This window comes from Lemur catta, chromosome 1 (genome assembly GCF_020740605.2).
Source record: "Lemur catta isolate mLemCat1 chromosome 1, mLemCat1.pri, whole genome shotgun sequence".
Classification (NCBI taxonomy): Eukaryota; Metazoa; Chordata; class Mammalia; order Primates; family Lemuridae; genus Lemur; species Lemur catta.
This window is the reverse complement of record NC_059128.1, coordinates 181,785,343-181,804,864: the sequence shown is the minus strand read 5'-3', so window position 1 is coordinate 181,804,864 and position 19,522 is coordinate 181,785,343. Positions and strand designations below refer to the sequence as shown.

General features: G+C 35.8%; 1 protein-coding gene across 1 annotated transcript in view; it reads right to left on the bottom strand.

The window, feature by feature from the left end:
• MED12L (mediator complex subunit 12L) overlaps positions 1–19,522 on the bottom strand; it is a 313,159-nt gene that overhangs the window by 10,355 nt on the left and 283,282 nt on the right. Inside the window, exons 39-42 of the mRNA XM_045539482.1 lie at positions 13,594–13,683; positions 11,392–11,621; positions 9,255–9,411; positions 6,452–6,547 (exon numbers count right to left, since the gene is read on the bottom strand). Coding sequence (XP_045395438.1) covers positions 6,452–6,547; positions 9,255–9,411; positions 11,392–11,621; positions 13,594–13,683 — 573 coding nt within the window. The remainder of the gene's footprint in view (positions 1–6,451; positions 6,548–9,254; positions 9,412–11,391; positions 11,622–13,593; positions 13,684–19,522) is intronic.

Below are 19,522 nucleotides of genomic sequence, written 5' to 3'. Positions count from 1 at the left end.
CTGAAAAAATCTCAACTTCTCTGATTGGAACAAATGAATTTCTTGAGGAAGACTACAGGACAATTTCACATGTCATCACTGACTCAAAGTTCATGCAATTGTTAACTATTGCTGCCATTATACGTATTTTTAAGAAGCAAATATTCAATATTATATGACAGGATCAGTCAAAGTAAAAAGTCAACTTTTTAAAGCTTTCTGTTAACATGTTTTCCAGGTCACCAAACCAAGACTGCTTGAGTTTAACATGAAAAGAAATGACACAGCAGGATGGTGTAAACATTATTTTCTTAAAAGTTGGAAGTAGCTTTAGAGAAAAGATCATTGTCTGTCAACATATCTAGTTAAGAGTTAATTTAATTGTGACAACACAGAAGCTTTAAAGGTATTTTTCAAGTCAAGAATTATAATTTAGGCCAAAACTAGAGATGCCAAATATATTTTCCCAGCAAAGGCACACATGTCTTTATTTCCAGATGCTTTTCGTTCACAGAAGACAAGTGACTTAAGTAAGCAAATGACAACACACGGATTGATAGTAAGCCGGCACCAGACTTAATTTGTAAACATGGGCTCTTCTTAGTCTTTCTTGCTCTGTTCAGAGAAAAGCTCTGTTCTCTGATGACATATTTTGGAGAAGTGCTAATTTGTCTTACATCAGTTTTATAAGTCACTTCTTGTAAGTTTATAATTTTTTATGAATTTTATTAATAAGTCACTTTTTATAGCCCAAAATGACCTGCCTATGTGGCAGTTGGTGATCACTGTCCCACACGTTCCAGCTGATGCTGTCAACAAGGAAACAGTCAAAAATCAATGAATCAAATCCTTCTGCCTTTCAAGGTCTGCCACATTCAACCTTCTCCATCAAGGCTTCCCAATCTTTTCTTACCTTCTGACCTCTGTTATGGGTCAAATTGTGCCCCTCTAAAAAGATATGTTGGAGTCCTAACCCCGAGTACCCAGAATGTGACCTCATTTAAAATAAAGTCATTGCAGAGGTAATCAGTTGAGAGGAGGTCATACTGCAGTAGGATGGGACCTAATCCAATATGACTGGGGTCCTTACAGAAAAAGGAAATTTGGACATATTAATACATGCATACAGGGAGAACGCCATGTGAAGGTGAAGGCAGACCTTGGTGTGATGCTTCCACAAGTCTAGGAATGGCAAAGATTGCCAGCAAGCCACCAGAAGTCAGGGGAGAGGCACGGAACAGATTCTCCCTCACAGCCCTCAAAGGAACCAGTCCTGCTGACACCTTGGTCTTGGGCTTCTGGCCTCCAGAACTGTGAGACAATAAATTTCTGTTGCTGAAGACACTCAGTTTGTATATTTCATTACAGCAGTCCTAGCAAACTAATATAACCTCTCTAGCACTTGTATCAACAATCCAGTAACTGCACACTACTTTCCTTGTACAGCGCTGCCATTCAACCATTTCCTATGACTCTAAGTCCCCTCTAGTGGCAGGGAATGTGCTTGGTACCTCACTGGCATGCTTTATGACAGCTGGCAGGGTGCTGGTCTCTACTGCACATACTAAGCAAGCACTTGTTGAATTCAACTGTGAATGTCACCAGACAGCGGCAGGGCAAGTACGGAGACGGTGGTGGCTGTGTTACCATTTACCACTTCTGCTTTGACACAGCGTGAATCAGAGCCCCAAATGAGGCAGAGGTCACTTCTCATCAAAAGCCAGCTTACTACCCTCTTCTCCAGCAAAGAAAGAAACAGAATGGAGAACATTGGCTAGTATCAAGAATCAGTTCTGTTGGAGATATTTATAATAAATATAAAAAAATATATTTATAATACATATATCTTGGTGGAACTAATAAGGAAAAATACCAAAAGATAAAAGGAAATACAAATTTTTCTTAATATTGCTATTGCTGTTCTAAAGATATACAATTAAAGATAACTTTTTTCTTATACCTTCTATTTTCTTATATTGTGAGAAGACTAAAAAAGAGAAGTAGAGTCCATATCAAAATATCCCTAACACCACTATTTTTGAAATTGGAAATAGCCTAAACATTTAACAATGAGTGGTATGGTTACACAAATGATGACAGAGCAATACGTCAGATTTCAAGCTGTTTAAAATTACAAACATGTGGACTACATTAATAATCTAAAAAGTGTATGTACACAAGTATGTTAAATAAACGTATGCTAAAAAAAAAGAATTACAACAATGAAAAACTCCAATATCACTGGCCATCCCTATAACTTCTAATTCTAAACCTAACATTCCAAGTCTAAACATTTTAAATTTTCAAAATATTTAAAATTTCCTTGCCCATCTCTCTCTATGTGTGTGTGTGTGTATATATAGACACACACACATATACATATAATAAATATATATATGTATGTATATACATATATATATTTATATATATAAATGAAATATATACTTGTCTTTGCTGCTTAGAGTACTAAAATATAGTGCTCTAAATATAAAAATAAGACATTGTGCTTCTCAAGGTAGGTTTTAAAGTCTTACCTTAAAAAAACAAAAGGGCCACATAAAGCCTACTGTGGATTTTACTATCCATTAAAATGGCTATGAATGAAGGTTTTTGTTTCTCTGGAATTCCTTTCCCATGAATGCAATGGGGGAAAAGAAAATCATGTGCCATGTTCTGAGTAACCTGCTCAATCCCTGGGATGGTAGTATTTTAAGCTAGTGAGTGAAATAGAATCTATTACATCTTTAAAAAAACTTCAATATTGCCTTAGAAATCAATATTGAAAAAATCTGATGCATATTCTTTAGATATAATAAATTTATTGAATCTTTATGAAACTCTTAGATGAGTAGAAATATATTAAATTGCCTTATATTAGATATGCCTTAATTCCAGTGGATCAGGTAGATAGAGTCTCAATTCTGTATAAGCTGATCTCTGCTTCAAACTATAACTAAGAAGTTTAAAGACGATTTCTACTCCAGTACCACACAGATGACTTTGTAATGAAATCAATTATTTTTTTTTTCACTCTACACAAACAGTAACTATTACATTTCAGGCACCTATATTCATATCCACTTAAGCTTATGTAGCACGACTCTCTAGGAGAGTCTAGGAATAAAACTAATTTTATACCCTTAATAACTACTTTATATATGTCCTATATATTACATTATAAACCAAATAAAATAATGTCTAGTAACAGATGGATGAAAGGCCAAAGAGAAAGACTAATAGGAAAGATCCTGTTAATGTTGGCTTAATTGCAGAGGTCCATCTATTCCAAGCTTTTTGTTGAAATTATTAACCATTTAGTAAGGATGTATGTGGACAAATGAATGCCAACACTTTTGAAAAGTAAAACTCACACAGTCTCAGGGTGGTAACTATACATCTGTGTGATTAAATACATAGATTTTCCACAGGAAAAAATGTATAGATTAAATATAAATAAATTAAAATATATAGATTAAAGAGATTCTTATTTGTGAGCCATATATCGTGCATATTTCATAAGTTTATTTACGTATCTGACTCGAAAGTTTAAAAAGCTAAAAATTATACAGTACCATACTGTCATATAGTCAATAGAAAATGAAGTAGTTCTATATTTAAATTTTCCTTTTTTGTTAAAGTAGGTATTATGCAACCATTTCCATATTAGCAACAGCTAGCCAAAGAAGTTATAATTCTCAAATTATTGGGTTCAACTGAATAGTCAAGTGACCATTTATGAATTTGCATTAAATCTCTGAAAAGTTATAAATTATATGACCATTATTTTCTACCAATCTTTTACATAATCCTATTGCTAACATGAGCATTTACAGCATGAGAAGTCTTTGTTTTGACTTAGAAAAAAAAAGCTAAATATTTGCCAGGTCAACATTGAATATCCAAACACTCAATATGACATTAATTTATAGATGTTATTTATTTTCTGGATTTCTGTCAAAATACCACCAGAGTGTTTTGTTGTATACAGAAACAAAAAAGTGAGGCTACTTTAAGCTTTTGTACTGCCTGATATAATAATATACCTAGTGGAAAGTGAATTTTTTAATCACCAAACTTAATCTAACTGATGCCATATATAACAACAAAATACTGGGTAAATTTGGAGAAAGAATTTAAACTGTTCAATTAAAGCTGCATATTTTAAAATCAGAGTCAAATGTTAGAATTCATATTTAAAGCATAACCTAGAGACAGATAGATAAATGGGGAAGTAGGGAAAGGTCTTCCTTAAAATAGAATACCAACTGCTTAATGTAGAAAAATAACAGAAAATCATTTTTCCACTTTCATAAAAGTGGATTTAGGCAAGAATAATTTAATGGATGCTAACATTAAAGGTTTGATGAGTAATAAGACAACTAGATTATATCAAACTATTCCTAGAGTTTATTAATTACAAAGGGAAAATCACTTTACAGTGGAGAGATCTATCATATACCACCTACACAAAGGGATTAAAGTAATATCACCAGTAACGTCAATAACGTATATCCTAATGTGATACACTGAGAAGAGCACAATAGCATCTCTCTGAGATTCTTACCAAAAATGCATAATCTGAATCTAATCATGATTAATTTAAGCAGATGAATCAAACTGAGTAACATTGTATAAAAAATACCCTACACACCTTACAAATGTCAATGTCATGAAGACAATAAAAGGTGGCTTTGGAATTAGTACATATTAAAGGTGAGTAACAGGACATGAAAACTAAATGCAAAGTGTGATGACAGTGAACCAGGGGAGGAAAACACATAACACCACAATGCAATAAAAGACATCAGTGTTGCAACTGGCATGATTTGCAAAAGATTTATATAGTGTTGTATCAATGTTAGATTTCCTGATTTTAATAATTATACCCAGTTTTTGTGAGAGAATATCCTTTCCTTGTTCTTGGAAAAAAACAAATTGAAGTATTTAGGAATAAAGGAGCACATGTCTGCGACTTACTCATATGTATAGATCAGGAAAGGAAGGGGGGTACTGTGTGTGTGTGTGTGTGTGTGTGTGTGTGTGTGTGTGTGTGTGTGTGTGTGTGTGTGTGTGTGTGTATAGAATAAAAAAGCAAATGTGACACAATGTCAATAATTACCAAATCTGGGTAGAGGGTTTACAAGTCTGCGTACTATACTATTCCTGCAACTTGGGACATTAGTCAGCAGTGTCCCACTCAAAGGAGTCCCTTCTATAACATTTGTAAATAATAGCTAATTCCTAATACACATCTGATAAGAAGTAGGCAATCAATGATTATTTACATACTGGCTGTACTTTAAAAAGGATTTTTGAAGTGGATTGCAACAATGTCATAGGCACATAAAAAAAAATCAGAACTAGAAAAATTAGATCCATGATAAGGAACCTAAAAAAAAAAAACAGAGATCAAACTGGCCAAAGCAGAGCCTTGTTAAATGTACTAGAGATGCCCTATTCCAGCTGACCATGTTCTGTTCAGTCCTATCTGGGCACAGTCATTTAACAATCATCTAACTCTACTCTGATCCCTACTAATGTACTACTATTGCTCTGCCACGTTGTTCCTTCTTTACTACAAGTTGTGAAGCCATCCATCTTTCAAATCCTGCACTGAAGACAGTCTGCACCAGGGCTTTCCAAAGTGTGAGACAACTCCAGTAAGCCAACTCATCTTAGGCAGGGCTCATTTGCACAACTCATATCGCTTAGTTAATGGAGATTCTCATCTCAATTCTTTTTACAATATACAGCAAGTGATGTGATCATTGATGGTAGTGGTAGAATGCTTCTTTTAAAAATATATTTATTTAAGTAAATATAAAATGAAGGCAATTTAAAGAAAAATAGTAAGTAACTAATAAAGCAGGGATATGGCATTGCAAAAGTAAAGACTGTTGTGAATTACTGAGGTTTAGAAAACTTTGATGCTATGCATGTGAGATTTCCAAATTTGATTTATGGAGCTAGAGAAGTGAACTGTACGATTATGAGTTACATGAAAATTCTTGCAGCAAATGCTAACTGGCAGAAAAAACAGTTTCTTTCACCTTAGTAAAGATAATATTTTAGAAAGCACTCCCACAGTTTTTGAGATTATAGTAAAAATCAAAGTACAGTAAGATAATCTTCTAAATACATATAGTAAATCATCACTTTAACATTGGTTAGGAAAAAAACTTAATGCCTCAACAAGGCATCAAAATGTCTGAAAAAAATTTTAGTCCATGGAATAGTTTAAAAAATCTGAAGAGGAAAAATAGTAATAACCTACTGAACCTCAAATATTTATTTGTACCTTTGTGTGAAAACAAATGTACCAACTATAAGAATAACAAAACCCTGATAAAGTTCTAGGGAAACTGCTATGGTGTGGCGATTTCCATTCTTCACCATCTCAACGAATGTGAAGAATGCAACCTGCCTTTAAAGAAGAAACCCACATATCTGGTTCCAAAACAACAGGCCTTACCAAAGGCTGCTGGGGCTGCATTGCTTGGAGACCAAGGGTCTGACTCTGGGGCTGTGAGGACTGCTGGGGCTGGGGGGGCTGCTGGGGCTGCTGCATCTGGAAGGAAAGAAAAAGGATTATACACTTAAAAGGAAGGGGGGTAACATCATTTCTGAGTATCCTTCCCTCACATACCTTTCATCTAATTATTCTGTTCCAGCAAAAATAATATACACCTGCCTCATACATCTTTACCTTGCCAAACCTCATTCATCCTTCAAGGGCAAGGCCTAAAGCTGCTCCTCCATGAAGGCTTCTTGGACCACCCCAACCCCAAGGATCTCCTCCTTCGGCCGTAAGTCTTCATTGTTTGTATCACTTTACTCTGTTGGGGGCTATCCTTTGTGCATACAGTTTTACCTCCTTTCATGTCAGTTGCCTTTCCACATGTTTTATCCTATTTTATACTACTAGGTTAGACAAGGACTTGGTTATATTTTCATTCCCTGTGACATCTGGAAGAATTCTTGTATGTGAGATTTTTTTTTAAAGGCAGATGTAGACTAGCTACCATCAGAAGTTTTGGCATAAATTACCAGCATAAAATCAGGAATCGTGTCAGTGACAGGATTGGCTCAAATACAAAGCTCTTAGAAAATGCCTCCAAGTCACAGAAGAAACACAGACTAGACATCAACCACGTGGGACAGAAAGGAGAGGAAAATATTATTAGTTGTTTCATCTCAATGACCTTTAAAGTTTCTTTCACCCAAACAACTTCATCCTGATGATGATAGCCTAGACTTTTTTTCACCCTGTGCATTTTTCCTGCTTGGTTTGCTTACTATCCCCCAAGTTATCTGTCTTCTTCAGAGCAAAGTAATAAATAGCTATTGCCATATGGCATTTCTCACAACGTGACAATGCTCAAGGATACTGAATCCCAGCAGAGGTCTGGGCAGGGTCACTCTTTACATAAACAACGCAAGTTGGGCCCAAAACACAGTGATTGCAATATGAAGCAATTGGCTTTCCATTTGGCTCTCTGGGAACTCTGTCAAGAAAAATTAACCCAACTTCACAGTTATTAACTTTTTCCTTTTGGGGGTAGCTAATCACCAAAAAAAGGAGTAAGTGTAATCCAGATGCAGAAGCAAATCACTTTTCTGTATCTCTAGGGAATGTGTTGATGATGAAAAAAATTACCAGAAGGACATACTATGGTAATTGGGATAAAAAGTATATATTACTCAATAAGAAAAGGTTTTCCATATTTACAGCCCTGAAAAATACCAATGTAAGACAGGAAGTGACAAGTAAATAATGTAGTAACTTTCTTCAGTGATTTGGAAATGAGACATTTTAAGACAGAGTAAAATATAAATTATCAGTCCTAAAAGATTCTGAAACATATCCTCAGAATTTGGAGAAAAAAATAATGATTTAAGAAAGTATCACTGTGAATATTAATAATATTAATAGTAACTGATCAAACTAGTGCATTACTTGAATTTTCTCATATGGATTATATAATCCTTATGAGGATTATAAACCCTCATTACACATTTGAGAGGTAGGTATTACAATTATTTGCACAACCAAATTGAGGATTTGAAGGTTTTTATCATCTTGGAGATAACATCTATGCAGTGTTTAGGACTGGCCATCTGTAGGCCACACTCCCCCAAACCAGTTACCATATGCTGTCAATTTTGTTATGCTTTTTGTTTTATTTTTTACATTTTAACAGGTCAAAAATTAGTATGCAACTAATGATCTTATGATTAATGGCATCTTATAATTGTGAAACCCGGTTCTATTGAGGATTTCTGTTGGCTTCTGCCTGTCACCTGGGGGTACTACCAACCAGAATTTTGTGGATCTGAATTCAGACCTCAAACCCACAGAGCCTGTAGCTCAAATTCTCAGGGGAGATATTTTTTTCTCCCCTCCATCTAGTTGCAAGGTTGAGACATGCAAGCTCCTTTGCTGTTCTTTCTGCATAGTGGGTTTATTTCTTATTGACCTCACACCAAGAGTATACCCCTTGGGCACTCCAGCTCTATGAGGCTCCCCATCTTTGGTGTTTTTTTTTTTTTTAGTAGTACATAAAATAAAAGTACATCTCAAGTAGGATTGCTGATATGATTAGAGCACACTCTACAGTCTCATTAAGGATCTCCAAACCAATAAGACAGGACGAGCTGGTTAATAATAAAGACAAATGGCACAGGTAAACATAATGGCCTATATATTTTAAAAAGGAAATTAGAAGCAACAATGTGTCAAATATCAATAAGTGAATGATAGTTCTCTGGATTCTAACAGAGACCAGATTAAATATCCCTTTGAAACATTCTATGTTCCTCCAATTGCACAGCCTAATCAAACCAGAGGTATTAAACTTTTTTGGACAGCAGAACTCCCTAGGCATCTGATGAAAGCTCTGGATAGCTCAATTATTTTCCCCCACATATGTGAAACTTTGCATTCAAATTGCATGGCCCTTAGTTAAACACAGAGTGGATAAGCTGAGGCTTACACTATTAAAATAAAGGCATCCATCTACCCCCCAAAACCTTTGTGAAATGGGAAGGACACTGCAAAATGCAGTCTCCTGCCCATGACAAGGTAGATGCACAGCAAAAGGAAAACTCTTGCCAAGTCGGAACTAAATCATACCAGTTTAGCTCCTAATGTCCAATACACATGGCTCCTTGGAATTTGGCAATTAAAGACTAAAGTGTCTTTCATGTCTTGTAACTGCTGCATATTTGCACCATCTGAAGGGTGATGGCATTGCCTTCATCTCCCTGCTTCATACCTGGAGGAGTCTTTGCTGCTGTCGAACTTGTGGCTGTCTGGGCCTCATTGGGTCCTGAGGAAGGGGCACCGAGGGAAGGTTTGGATGTGCAGAAGTCAGCACAGCATCAATTCCTGCACCTACCAGAGGGCTCTGCTGTAGAGCCTGATGGTTCAGTCTGGCAAAGGATAATGCAACATGTTTTCAGGCCCACGTATAATGTCAAATTTTTAATCAGTGCCAACTAGTATATTACACATATTCACAAAGAAACAATAAGTGTTCAATAATCCCTTGCACAATTCAAATAGATTAAAAGCCAATGGTTAAAATAATAGATGTGACCACCTGAAAAAGGACAGCAAGCACACTACTTAAGGTAAAACTGCAATCATGTATAAATTACTTTTTTTTTAAATTTCAGCATATTATGGGGGTACAAAAGTTTAGGTTACGTATATTGCCCTTGCCCCCCCCCACGCTGAGTCAGAGCTTCAAGTGTGTCCATCCCCTAGACGATGCGCATCGTACTCATTATGTATGTATACACCCATCCCCTCCCCGCCCCCATCTGCCTGACACCCGATTAATGTTATTCCTAAACGTGCTCCTAGGTGATGATCAGTGAAACCAATTTGATGGCGAGTACGTGTGGTGCTTGTTTTTCCATTCTTGGGATACTTCACTTAGTAGAATGGGTTCCAGCTCTATCCAGGAAAACATAAGAGATGCTATATTGCCATTGTTTCTTATAGCTGAGTAGTACTCCATGGTATACATATACCACAAAAAATTTAATTATTTTTAATAGTAAGTGACATTAATTGAGCATTTACTTTGGAGCAGGCACTGTGCTAACGGTCTGAAATGTGTTATTTCACTTACTTCCCTCAGGAGCCTTTTGAAGTCAGTAGTCTTATTATCCTCACTTTAAAAATGGGAAAACAGAGCTAGAGAAGAAACTCGCCAAGGTTACTCAAATAGCAAATGGCACAGGTGGGATTTGAACCCAGCACTTTTGGCTCTGAAGTTCTTGAGTTCTGCTATGGTGCCACTTATTACAGAAATAGTAAATACAATGCATGTTTTCCAAATTAATTTATTTTCCCAAATGTGCTATCATCAACTTTGCCAACTTTCCAAAGAGTGATTACTTGGAGCTGATGTGCCCCCATTGATGGTAACACCGAGGAGCTAGGCTGTCCACTACAGTGCACAATTTTACATGAAACTTAATTCTTCTAGGCAATGCTATCCATTAGCACTTTTTATGATGATTGTAATGTTTTCTATCTACACTGTCCAGTAAGATAGCTACTAGCCACCAGGACCAGCTACATAATTTTGGTGTTTCAGGGCCAAATAAAAATGCATGGCTCCCTAATCAAAAATTAGTAAGAGTTTCAAGAGGGAAATTACAGAGCATTAAAGTAAACATGGGGCTTTTTAAAACACGGGGCCCTTCTAAACACAGTGCCGTGTGTGACTGCACAGGTCCCACACCCTCAAAGCTGGCCCTGCTGACCACATTTGGCTACTGAACACTTGAAATGTGACTAGTGTGACTGAGAAGCTAAATTCTTAATTTAATTTTAATTAGTCTAAATTTAAATTGCCACGTGTAGTTGGCAGCCACAATAATGGACAGCGCAATTATATCCTATACCTAAGGGTTCTGATTAAAATAAGAACTGCAGAGTCTATCATGATCTTGTTTTGACAACTATCCCTCAGGTGGAAAAATTAGAAACTAAGTTATGACAAAACTCTTACGTGCACAATGCACAATTAGTATTGCAATCATAAGTTTTACGGTTCTGATCAACAAATTCTAGTAAGACATTGCTAACAGTAATCAACAAGGGTTTTTACTCTTAGAAAAAAAAAAAGAACACTAGAACATAGTGGTGTCATCTAAAACTACTATGCCTATGCCATGAAAGATGTGAGTCAAAACTATAGGAGCCTTCAATGAAACAAACAAGATGGGGCATTCCTTATTTTGAATCTCTATCTGGATGTTACTAAAAATGAGATGACAGAATGCAAATATGCAAGCTCATGAAAACAATAATAAAGTGTCATGCCCTAGAGGAAGCATGACAAACCCAAGAATGTCAACTTTTACTATTACCATCATTATTTCTACATGTATCACCTCTGAGAGCCAGCCAAGGGCTGCAGGTATGGCGAGGCCTGCTGCTGAACATAGCCACTGGGCTGCTGCTGGATCTGTCTGAGTCTTTCCATGAGCGTAGGGTTGGAATGTGCGGCCGAGTAGGCTCTGGAATTATAGCTGGGAGACAGGACCACACTGCCAGCCTGCTGCTGCGGCGTCTGCTGCAAAGGCATCTGGGTTCCATACATCGTATAGCCCTGGGGCATGGTCTGCAGGTAGGCAGAAAGGAAAAGTCAATGTTTCCATTTCCCACCCATCTTTCCTATCACTAAGATACATGGGGCAAAATCCCATAAGGACCTCCCTGAAATTCACTGTTTTCAAAAACTCTCATGACTCAAACTTCGAGGAAGACTACTTTGCAGGCAGGGGGTCCAGCCAGAAAAGCCATAGACTGAACAGGTTGTATAATGATTCACCAGAAATTTTAATGAAAAAAAAAAAAAAAAACAATCTTCATTTGGTTAAACTGGCTTTTAAGATCAGCTGCTTACTTTGAAAAAAAGAGCATGTTTCTGTATAGAAATAATCAGGCAAGCATCTATACCTTCAAGGGATGGATGATATCAATGTTCAACAGATTCCAAGTATCATGAATATCATTTCCAAAATTAGTCAGAAAAACTACCCATGCTCAATCTAAATTAAAATAATAGAGTACATTTTCCAAATATGTGACTATACTTCTGTGTCTCATGAATACGCTTGTAGTAACTAACCAGTTGCAAAAAAACTAACAATCCTCCCTCCCCACCCCCACCCACGCCAAAAAAACCACACCCAACAATAACTTAATCAGGAAGGGTACTGTTGTTGGTGTTGGTGACTGTTCAATATACTCTAGTACTGGTCAGACCAGAGCCCATTTCAGCACTCTACCAATAAAGTGAATGCTTAATTTCCTTATTCAATATTAATATACAAGCACCTATTTCTTAAACCTTGAAAAACCTGAGGTTCTCTTGGATCACTAGGTACAATCTATAGGACAGAATGCTGATTAAAGTAGAACACTGCTCTTAAAATCCTCAGAGCACCACATGTTAAGGTAGTTTAATGCCTCTGACTTGGAAGACAGAGAAATGTAGAATGCATTGCCCGCAGGCAGCATGAATGGATTCAGGCGAAAGGGCTCAGTGCCTGTGTAGGCCAATCTTGGCTTTCCTTTCAGTTGTGGACAGAGAATGAACTGCCAGCCCCAGCTAGCAATACTGCCAACACCCCTGGGCTCCTAATTATGAGAGGGATAAGGCATGAGTGTATGAATGAAGAAATAATAAAATTATTAGAAAAACAGCTCAAGATTCACATTATATCAAGGCAAATGTATCATTTGTTGAGCATCTACTGTGTATTGGGTGTTATGCTAGTTCCATAGGTTGTCTTAAATCCTCATGCCCTTCATTTTTATTTGACAGAGAAGGAAACCAAAGTTCAGAGTAACTTGGACAATGTCACACAGCCAGTAAGTTGTCAGGAATGGTGCTGAGGTCTGATTCCAAGGCCCATTATCTTACTCTCCCATAATTCCTCATATCAAAGCTATCTTTGACTATGACAATTTCAATGGTAAACTACATCCTTATACGTAACACAAAACAAGTAATTCCGGAATTGTTAAGCATTTCGGTATCTACTATCATCATTATACAAAAGTTCGAATTTATTTGTGTATTTAATTCAAGAATTTCCTTAAATGTTTTATGTACCTTAATCAACCCTGAGACTTGATAAATAATCACTGATAATGCTTTTTAAAAAATAATTTAGTATTATCTTTATTATGATTAGCATTATCTCCATTCATTAGTTAGATCAGTTGGAACAGAGCTTGATTTGATAAGATAAACTTTTTTTAAATTTCAAAATATTAAGGGTGTACAGATATTTTTGATACGTGACTTGAGTCAGAGCTATAAATGTGCCCATCATTTTATCAAAAAGACACCTGTACTTGAATGTTTATTGCAATACAATTCAAAATTGCAAAGCTGTGGAATCAATCCAAATGCCCATCAATTCACTAATGATAATGCTTTTTACAAATGTCAATTATAAACTTTAAGTCATAGAAGTAACTAAGTTGTAGACCCCACAGGGAGTTGATATTCTATTTACTTAGTTTTTCTCTTCAAATAGCATTACAAATCCCTTGAGCACCTATGAAGCAAATGTGGGTACCTGTGCTTGCTGCAGCCCTGGATACTGAGGGAGCTGAGGGGAGGGCCGTGCTTGTGCAGCAAAGAGAGCAGCCTGGTCCCCCGGCTGGCCCTGGAAAACAAAGCCGAGGCGAACTTCTGATCATAACAGCAAAGGCTTGATGTAAGCTTTTGGTTAATAACCAGATAACCCATGACATCAAATCTCATTACATGAATATAGAACTCACAGATTTTCAAGCTGTATTAAATGCTATTTCTCACCAATTTCCTGTGTGTGTATAGACTGTTGAACTTCTTTCTTTCAAAGACCACAGATGTTCCCAATCATAATACAGACATCAATGCAAACCTAAGTAATCAACAGTCTGCTCAGCAGACAGGCTCTAAGATGGCTTTCCAGTGCATTCTAGGGTACAAACGCGACTCTAGAGTCTGAATTTCTAAGTGTGAAATCTGGACCCACAGGGCTGCACCGCCCAGTGCCCATAAAGGGAAGAGAATATGTGGTACAGACAAATAGAATATAAAAATTTTATGATTCTTTAATGAAGTTTCTTCACAGTGACCTGAAACTTTCTTATTTAGTCAGGTATTCAAGGGATAAATTTAGTACCTTCTATGACCTTAAAAATCAATTAGAATATAGTCAATAAAAATTTATAAGTTAATAGCAAATGTAATGCTAACCAACTATAATGCAAAATAAAACCAATTAACATCTGTTTACCAGTCTTAATTTAATACATGTCTTGCCCTTAGGAAAATAAACTCATAAGTGCAACTGTATATGTGTTTTATATTTTGGTAGCAGACATTATTTCATGGAACCTGGCAGTAATGATTACAGAAAGAGGCCTAGCTTCCTAACAATCACTGTTTTTTTTTTTTTTAGGACTTACTAAATATAAAGAATGAGGTTTATTGTAGGATTATTTTACTATTGTCTTATAATAGAAGTCATCATTTAAAAAGTACTACAGTTACATAAAACTATTTTTATTTTTTTTTTATTTTTTTTATTTATTTTTTTTTGTGAGACAGAGTGTCACTTTGTTGCGCTGGCTAGAGTGAGTGCCGTGGCGTCAGCCTAGCTCACAGCAACCTCAAACTCCTGGGCTTAAGCGATCCTACTGGCTCAGCCTCCCCAGTAGCTGGGACTACAGGCATGCGCCACCATGCCCGGCTAATTTTTTCTATATATATTTTTAGTTGGCCAGATAATTTCTTTCTATTTTTAGTAGAGACGGGGTCTCACTCTTGCTCAGGCTGGTCTCGAACTCCTGACCTTGAGCGATCCACCCACCTCGGCCTCCCAGAGTGCTAGGATTACAGGTGTGAGCCACCGCGCCCGGCCCATAAAACTATTTTTAATGTGCTTGGAAAGTAGTATAGATATTTCTAGCACGCAGAAAGGGATAAACATTTAGCTTAAAAGGGAGAAAAATAAATATTAAGACTTCATTGTATGCCAAGGGACTGGGCTTCCCATTCTTATTCCCATTTTCTCACAAAAACTCTACAGGAAAGGAGCATCATTCCCATGTTCTTTAGATAGGAAAACCAGGCTCAATGAGCTTAAGCAACTTAGCAAGCTCACCCCGCCAGCCCTGGCAGAGCCATGATCTAAACCACACTGAGTCTGACTCCAAAGCCCAGGGCTCCTTTCTGTTATAATGAGATGCCTCCATATGTGATATTACTTAGGATGAAAATATTTAAATACTCATTTGGTACTTATTCTTTAAGGACATATAACCCCTTAAGATCACCCCGTAAGAAACCAAAAGGAGAATCTCTATTAAGACTTGTTAATGAGATATTGAAACCACATGTATATACCAGATGGTTAAATCCTTTCTCTGATCCCCATATAAAATCACCTGGGGACATTTATGAAACTTCAGCCTCTCCTAAGGTGACTATCTATACATACATGGATGAAACACAAATTTCTGAGTGTGCCTACTATGACATCTGTACATAAGAGCTTCAATAAGAATCTAAGTTTACAGAATAAGGTACCATGAAGATACTCTCAGTCTTTAGTTCATTAATCTGCTAAATACAACTGTATCTCCATTTGCTTGGGTGTAAGAAAAACAGCCCAAACTCCATGAGAACCCATACCATGGCAGTATGGCTATTGGGAGCCTAAAACTATTTTCCCCAAAGTATACAAATGGTTCTTGATTCTCCAAACACTAGGCAAAGAAATCATCAAATCAACCAGATCTTTAAATACCACTCCTTGAATCAGTACTGTTGACATTAGCATCATACTGAAACATATGGCTGTGCTTCTTTGTGGAGACAAATATATATGTATTATCATTTTTATAGAATAAACAAAAAATGAACTATTTATATGAGTTAGAATCTTGGGATCAATTCATAGTTTATAACCCATGCCCTCTTTTAGCTTTGAGGGAGACAGGATATGATCTATATGTGACAGCTACGTACAGATGCTTAAAACAGATGTATTCTCTTTGCTCTTCCTTTGCTTATTGAAGAACCTTAGGAAATGCACTATGACTTACATGGGGTAGGCAGAACTAGAATACTAAGAATGTATATATCTGAGTTACGGGGCAATACATTAGTTGATATCATGGGGATACAAGAAATATAAATTAAAACTATTATGCTACATTTTTAAAAAAATCACAAAACTAAATTCAGAAAAAGGTACTATAATTTTAAAAGAACCAGAGAAAAGGGATGAAGAAATTAAAATGCAGTTTTGACAATCTGAAATTCATGTCAACCATTTATATTCAAAGGTGAACTACTTATATGTGACCACATTATGTTCTCTCCCCAGATTTTCCCAACATACTACTTAAGCACCACAGGAAATAATTCAGATATGCAACATTCTCCCTGAGAAAATAATAAACACCCCTAGTTAGCTAGCATTCCCAAGTTCTCTATGCATAGATTTATCATCATATTGTCCTGAAAGAAAAATATCCTAATCTCTCCTGCCAGACTAAAATAAATTCCTATTTTTCTTTGTTTTTCCCAGAATAATGTCAAGAACACATTTTTTCAATTTGTAGAAATAGTTCAACTTATTGAGGAAAGAATAAATTCAAAAGTTCTTTATTAACTTGAAATATTTTACAAATGTTAAATGAGGACCTCCATATAGGAATAGGAGGAAACTAAAGACTGAGAATTAGTAAAAAATTTTAATGGTGGGCATTGGTTTGGCTGCATTCAACAAAGAATAGATCCATATACAATGTATCATCTAACGTGGGATAGGCCAGGACAGGAGGGCACAGTGAGACCCTGCCTGGCCTATCAGCCCATATGGTCACTTTAGTTATCTGTTAGTTTCTGAAAACGTTTTAAGCTTTATTTTATTTTTAATCAGTTCCTAGCACAGTGTCTAGCACACAGTTAAGTGTTCAGTAAATATCTGTTGAGAAAAACGTAAGATTGAATTTAGTTTATTTGTTGACCAAGAGATCCAATGGTAAATTGGGATTTATATTTCAGCATAAGTTATATTACCAAGTGCTTTGCAATTGCCTTCTAGGTTTTAGCACCATATTTTGTTTTAAAAACTCAACTTTAATGTTTAGCATCTATCATTCTAATGATTTCTTCTTTCTGCCAGCATTAGTATCCGCAGAGTAACTCAATTTTTCCCTCTTTATTTATTCCACTTAACTGAAACAATCAGAGGCAACATTAACTTTGTACTTTTATGCATGGAAAGGACAGGCTAGGAAGATGGTTTTTGATGGCATATTTGTGTCTAGCCATGAGCCAGGTGACTTTACGCACATCACTAGGAGAGAATGTAAGACATGTGCCCCTGCTCGAGCTTCCGTGGCTCAGATACCGGACTTGTGTGTGCTAACGGAATGACCTACGGTTAACTGGGACATTTTAATAATTATATAAGCCCACCTCTACATTGCTACCTGAAGTAAATTCCTACACATGGTCTCTTTACTTTGTTTTATACTTTGCTTTGGGCTTGCCTCTACAAACAAAACATAAATATAATAATAAATATAGTTTATTTAGTAACTTATTGATTTATTCTTCAGTAAATTTCTAAAATTTCCATTTTCTAAAAACTTCTAAAGAAGCTGTGCTGTTCAAAACAGACCTATCTTCCTAGCCTTTGTAAGAATAATTCTTTCTCACTGCTGTATTTTTAATTAGACAGACAAAGTATCTGAGGTCAAAGAGATGTTGACTCAAAGGCCCTTTGCATAATGTGAAATTAATGCAGCTGATGAGTTTAAAATTTTTGATAAATCATCCTCAAACATAATTTTCATTCTTCTGGGTCTTATACTGTTCTCCAAGATCTCTTTCTAAAGAAGGACTAGTTATCAGCAATCAGTAAGGATTATAATCAGCAGCATTTCAGGATCAAAAGTTTCCTATCCTTTCAATTTATTAGTAATGATTTTATTCAAATCCTTATTTAGTAGCTTTTCAATAGTGTTTAAGGGTTTCAATAGAGAGACAAGTTGTACCCAGAAAAACAACAGCCAGATTTTGTGACACTTTCTGAAAATACTGATCTGGGGAAAAATAAAAAAGGTACATAATGAAAACCAGTGGGTAATATTTTATGAGTCACCTAGCAGAAAGGGTTTTATTTATGGCTCCTAGTTTGGAAGTTACTGACTAAAGGTGCCCAAAGCTAAAACAACACATACTGTGAATCAGAAGTTATCGTCATCAAAACATACTGGTCTATTTTGATTGCAGACAATAGATACAGATAAAATTCTATAATTATAGGAGGTTCTATTGACTAGTTATGCTTGATACTTTTATAAAGTTTTCACTTCAAGTATAACTTGTTTGGTAACAAATTACAGTAACATTAACTGCTAGAATATGCTGATTCATTCTAAAATAAACACATCTCATACAGTAATGAAACTTTACCATATTAATATGTCCATAAATGATGAATATAATAATTGGTTGAGTATATATTCATAATTTCCTAAAAATATGGAAGAATATTAAAAAAATAAGAATGATAAAGAGAACAGCAAAGATACACATTTCAGTTAATTTAAATTGCTATAGAAATCACATAATCTTCTTTTGACTTTAAATATTTGTCAACAAAACATTTGTCTATAAAAATACCTTTTTAAAAAAAGTAAAGCCAATGATTGATACAAATTGTTTTTTATCTGAATTATACTACCGTCTAAATAAATGACCTACAGCAACATAAGCTATCTCCAAAAATATTTTTAAATTTGATAAAGTTTAATTTGTTTTTAAACAAATAAAATCCTCATCTGCTTTCTGTATACTATAAAGTGTCAAGACAAATTGAGCCTCTTCCAAAAAATTTCCAAACTTTCCTTTGCTAAAATAGCTTTCAGAGAAATTGTCTTTATAACAAGTACTTAGCCTAAATATTTTCAAAGTCTGAATATGCAGTTAAGGATATTTTCACCAGTGTATAGATAATGTTACCCATTTAATTGGCAGTGAAACAAGTTAACTTACATTCACATCTGAGATGTGTGCTCTTTTTTATTCTAATGCTTCTTGGGTTTATGTTGTGGGTTGGCTAACTGATACAGAAACCTATAAATAATTTAATGCAAAACATGCATTCTTAGCTAGTCCAGGCAAAGCAGGAAAGGTGAAGTCTCACGACATGCATGCACAAGACCTATGCTCAAAAAAAAAAAATCTTCTCCATACCGGAAAGAAAACAGAGATGATGCGTTTTGTTGAAAATTTGGGAATAGCCAGTGAGTGGGATGTGATGAGAGGGTATGTTTCATAACCAGTTTTCATTATCTTGCATTGGCCTATGAATCAGCATGCCATGCGTTCCTCTACTAATGATATCAATTACCACAAAGAGAAGCAAGAGCTCAGGAATAGACAGGTTCAAAACTGGGACTGAGATGAAGGTGCACGAACTGGTCTATGCTCCC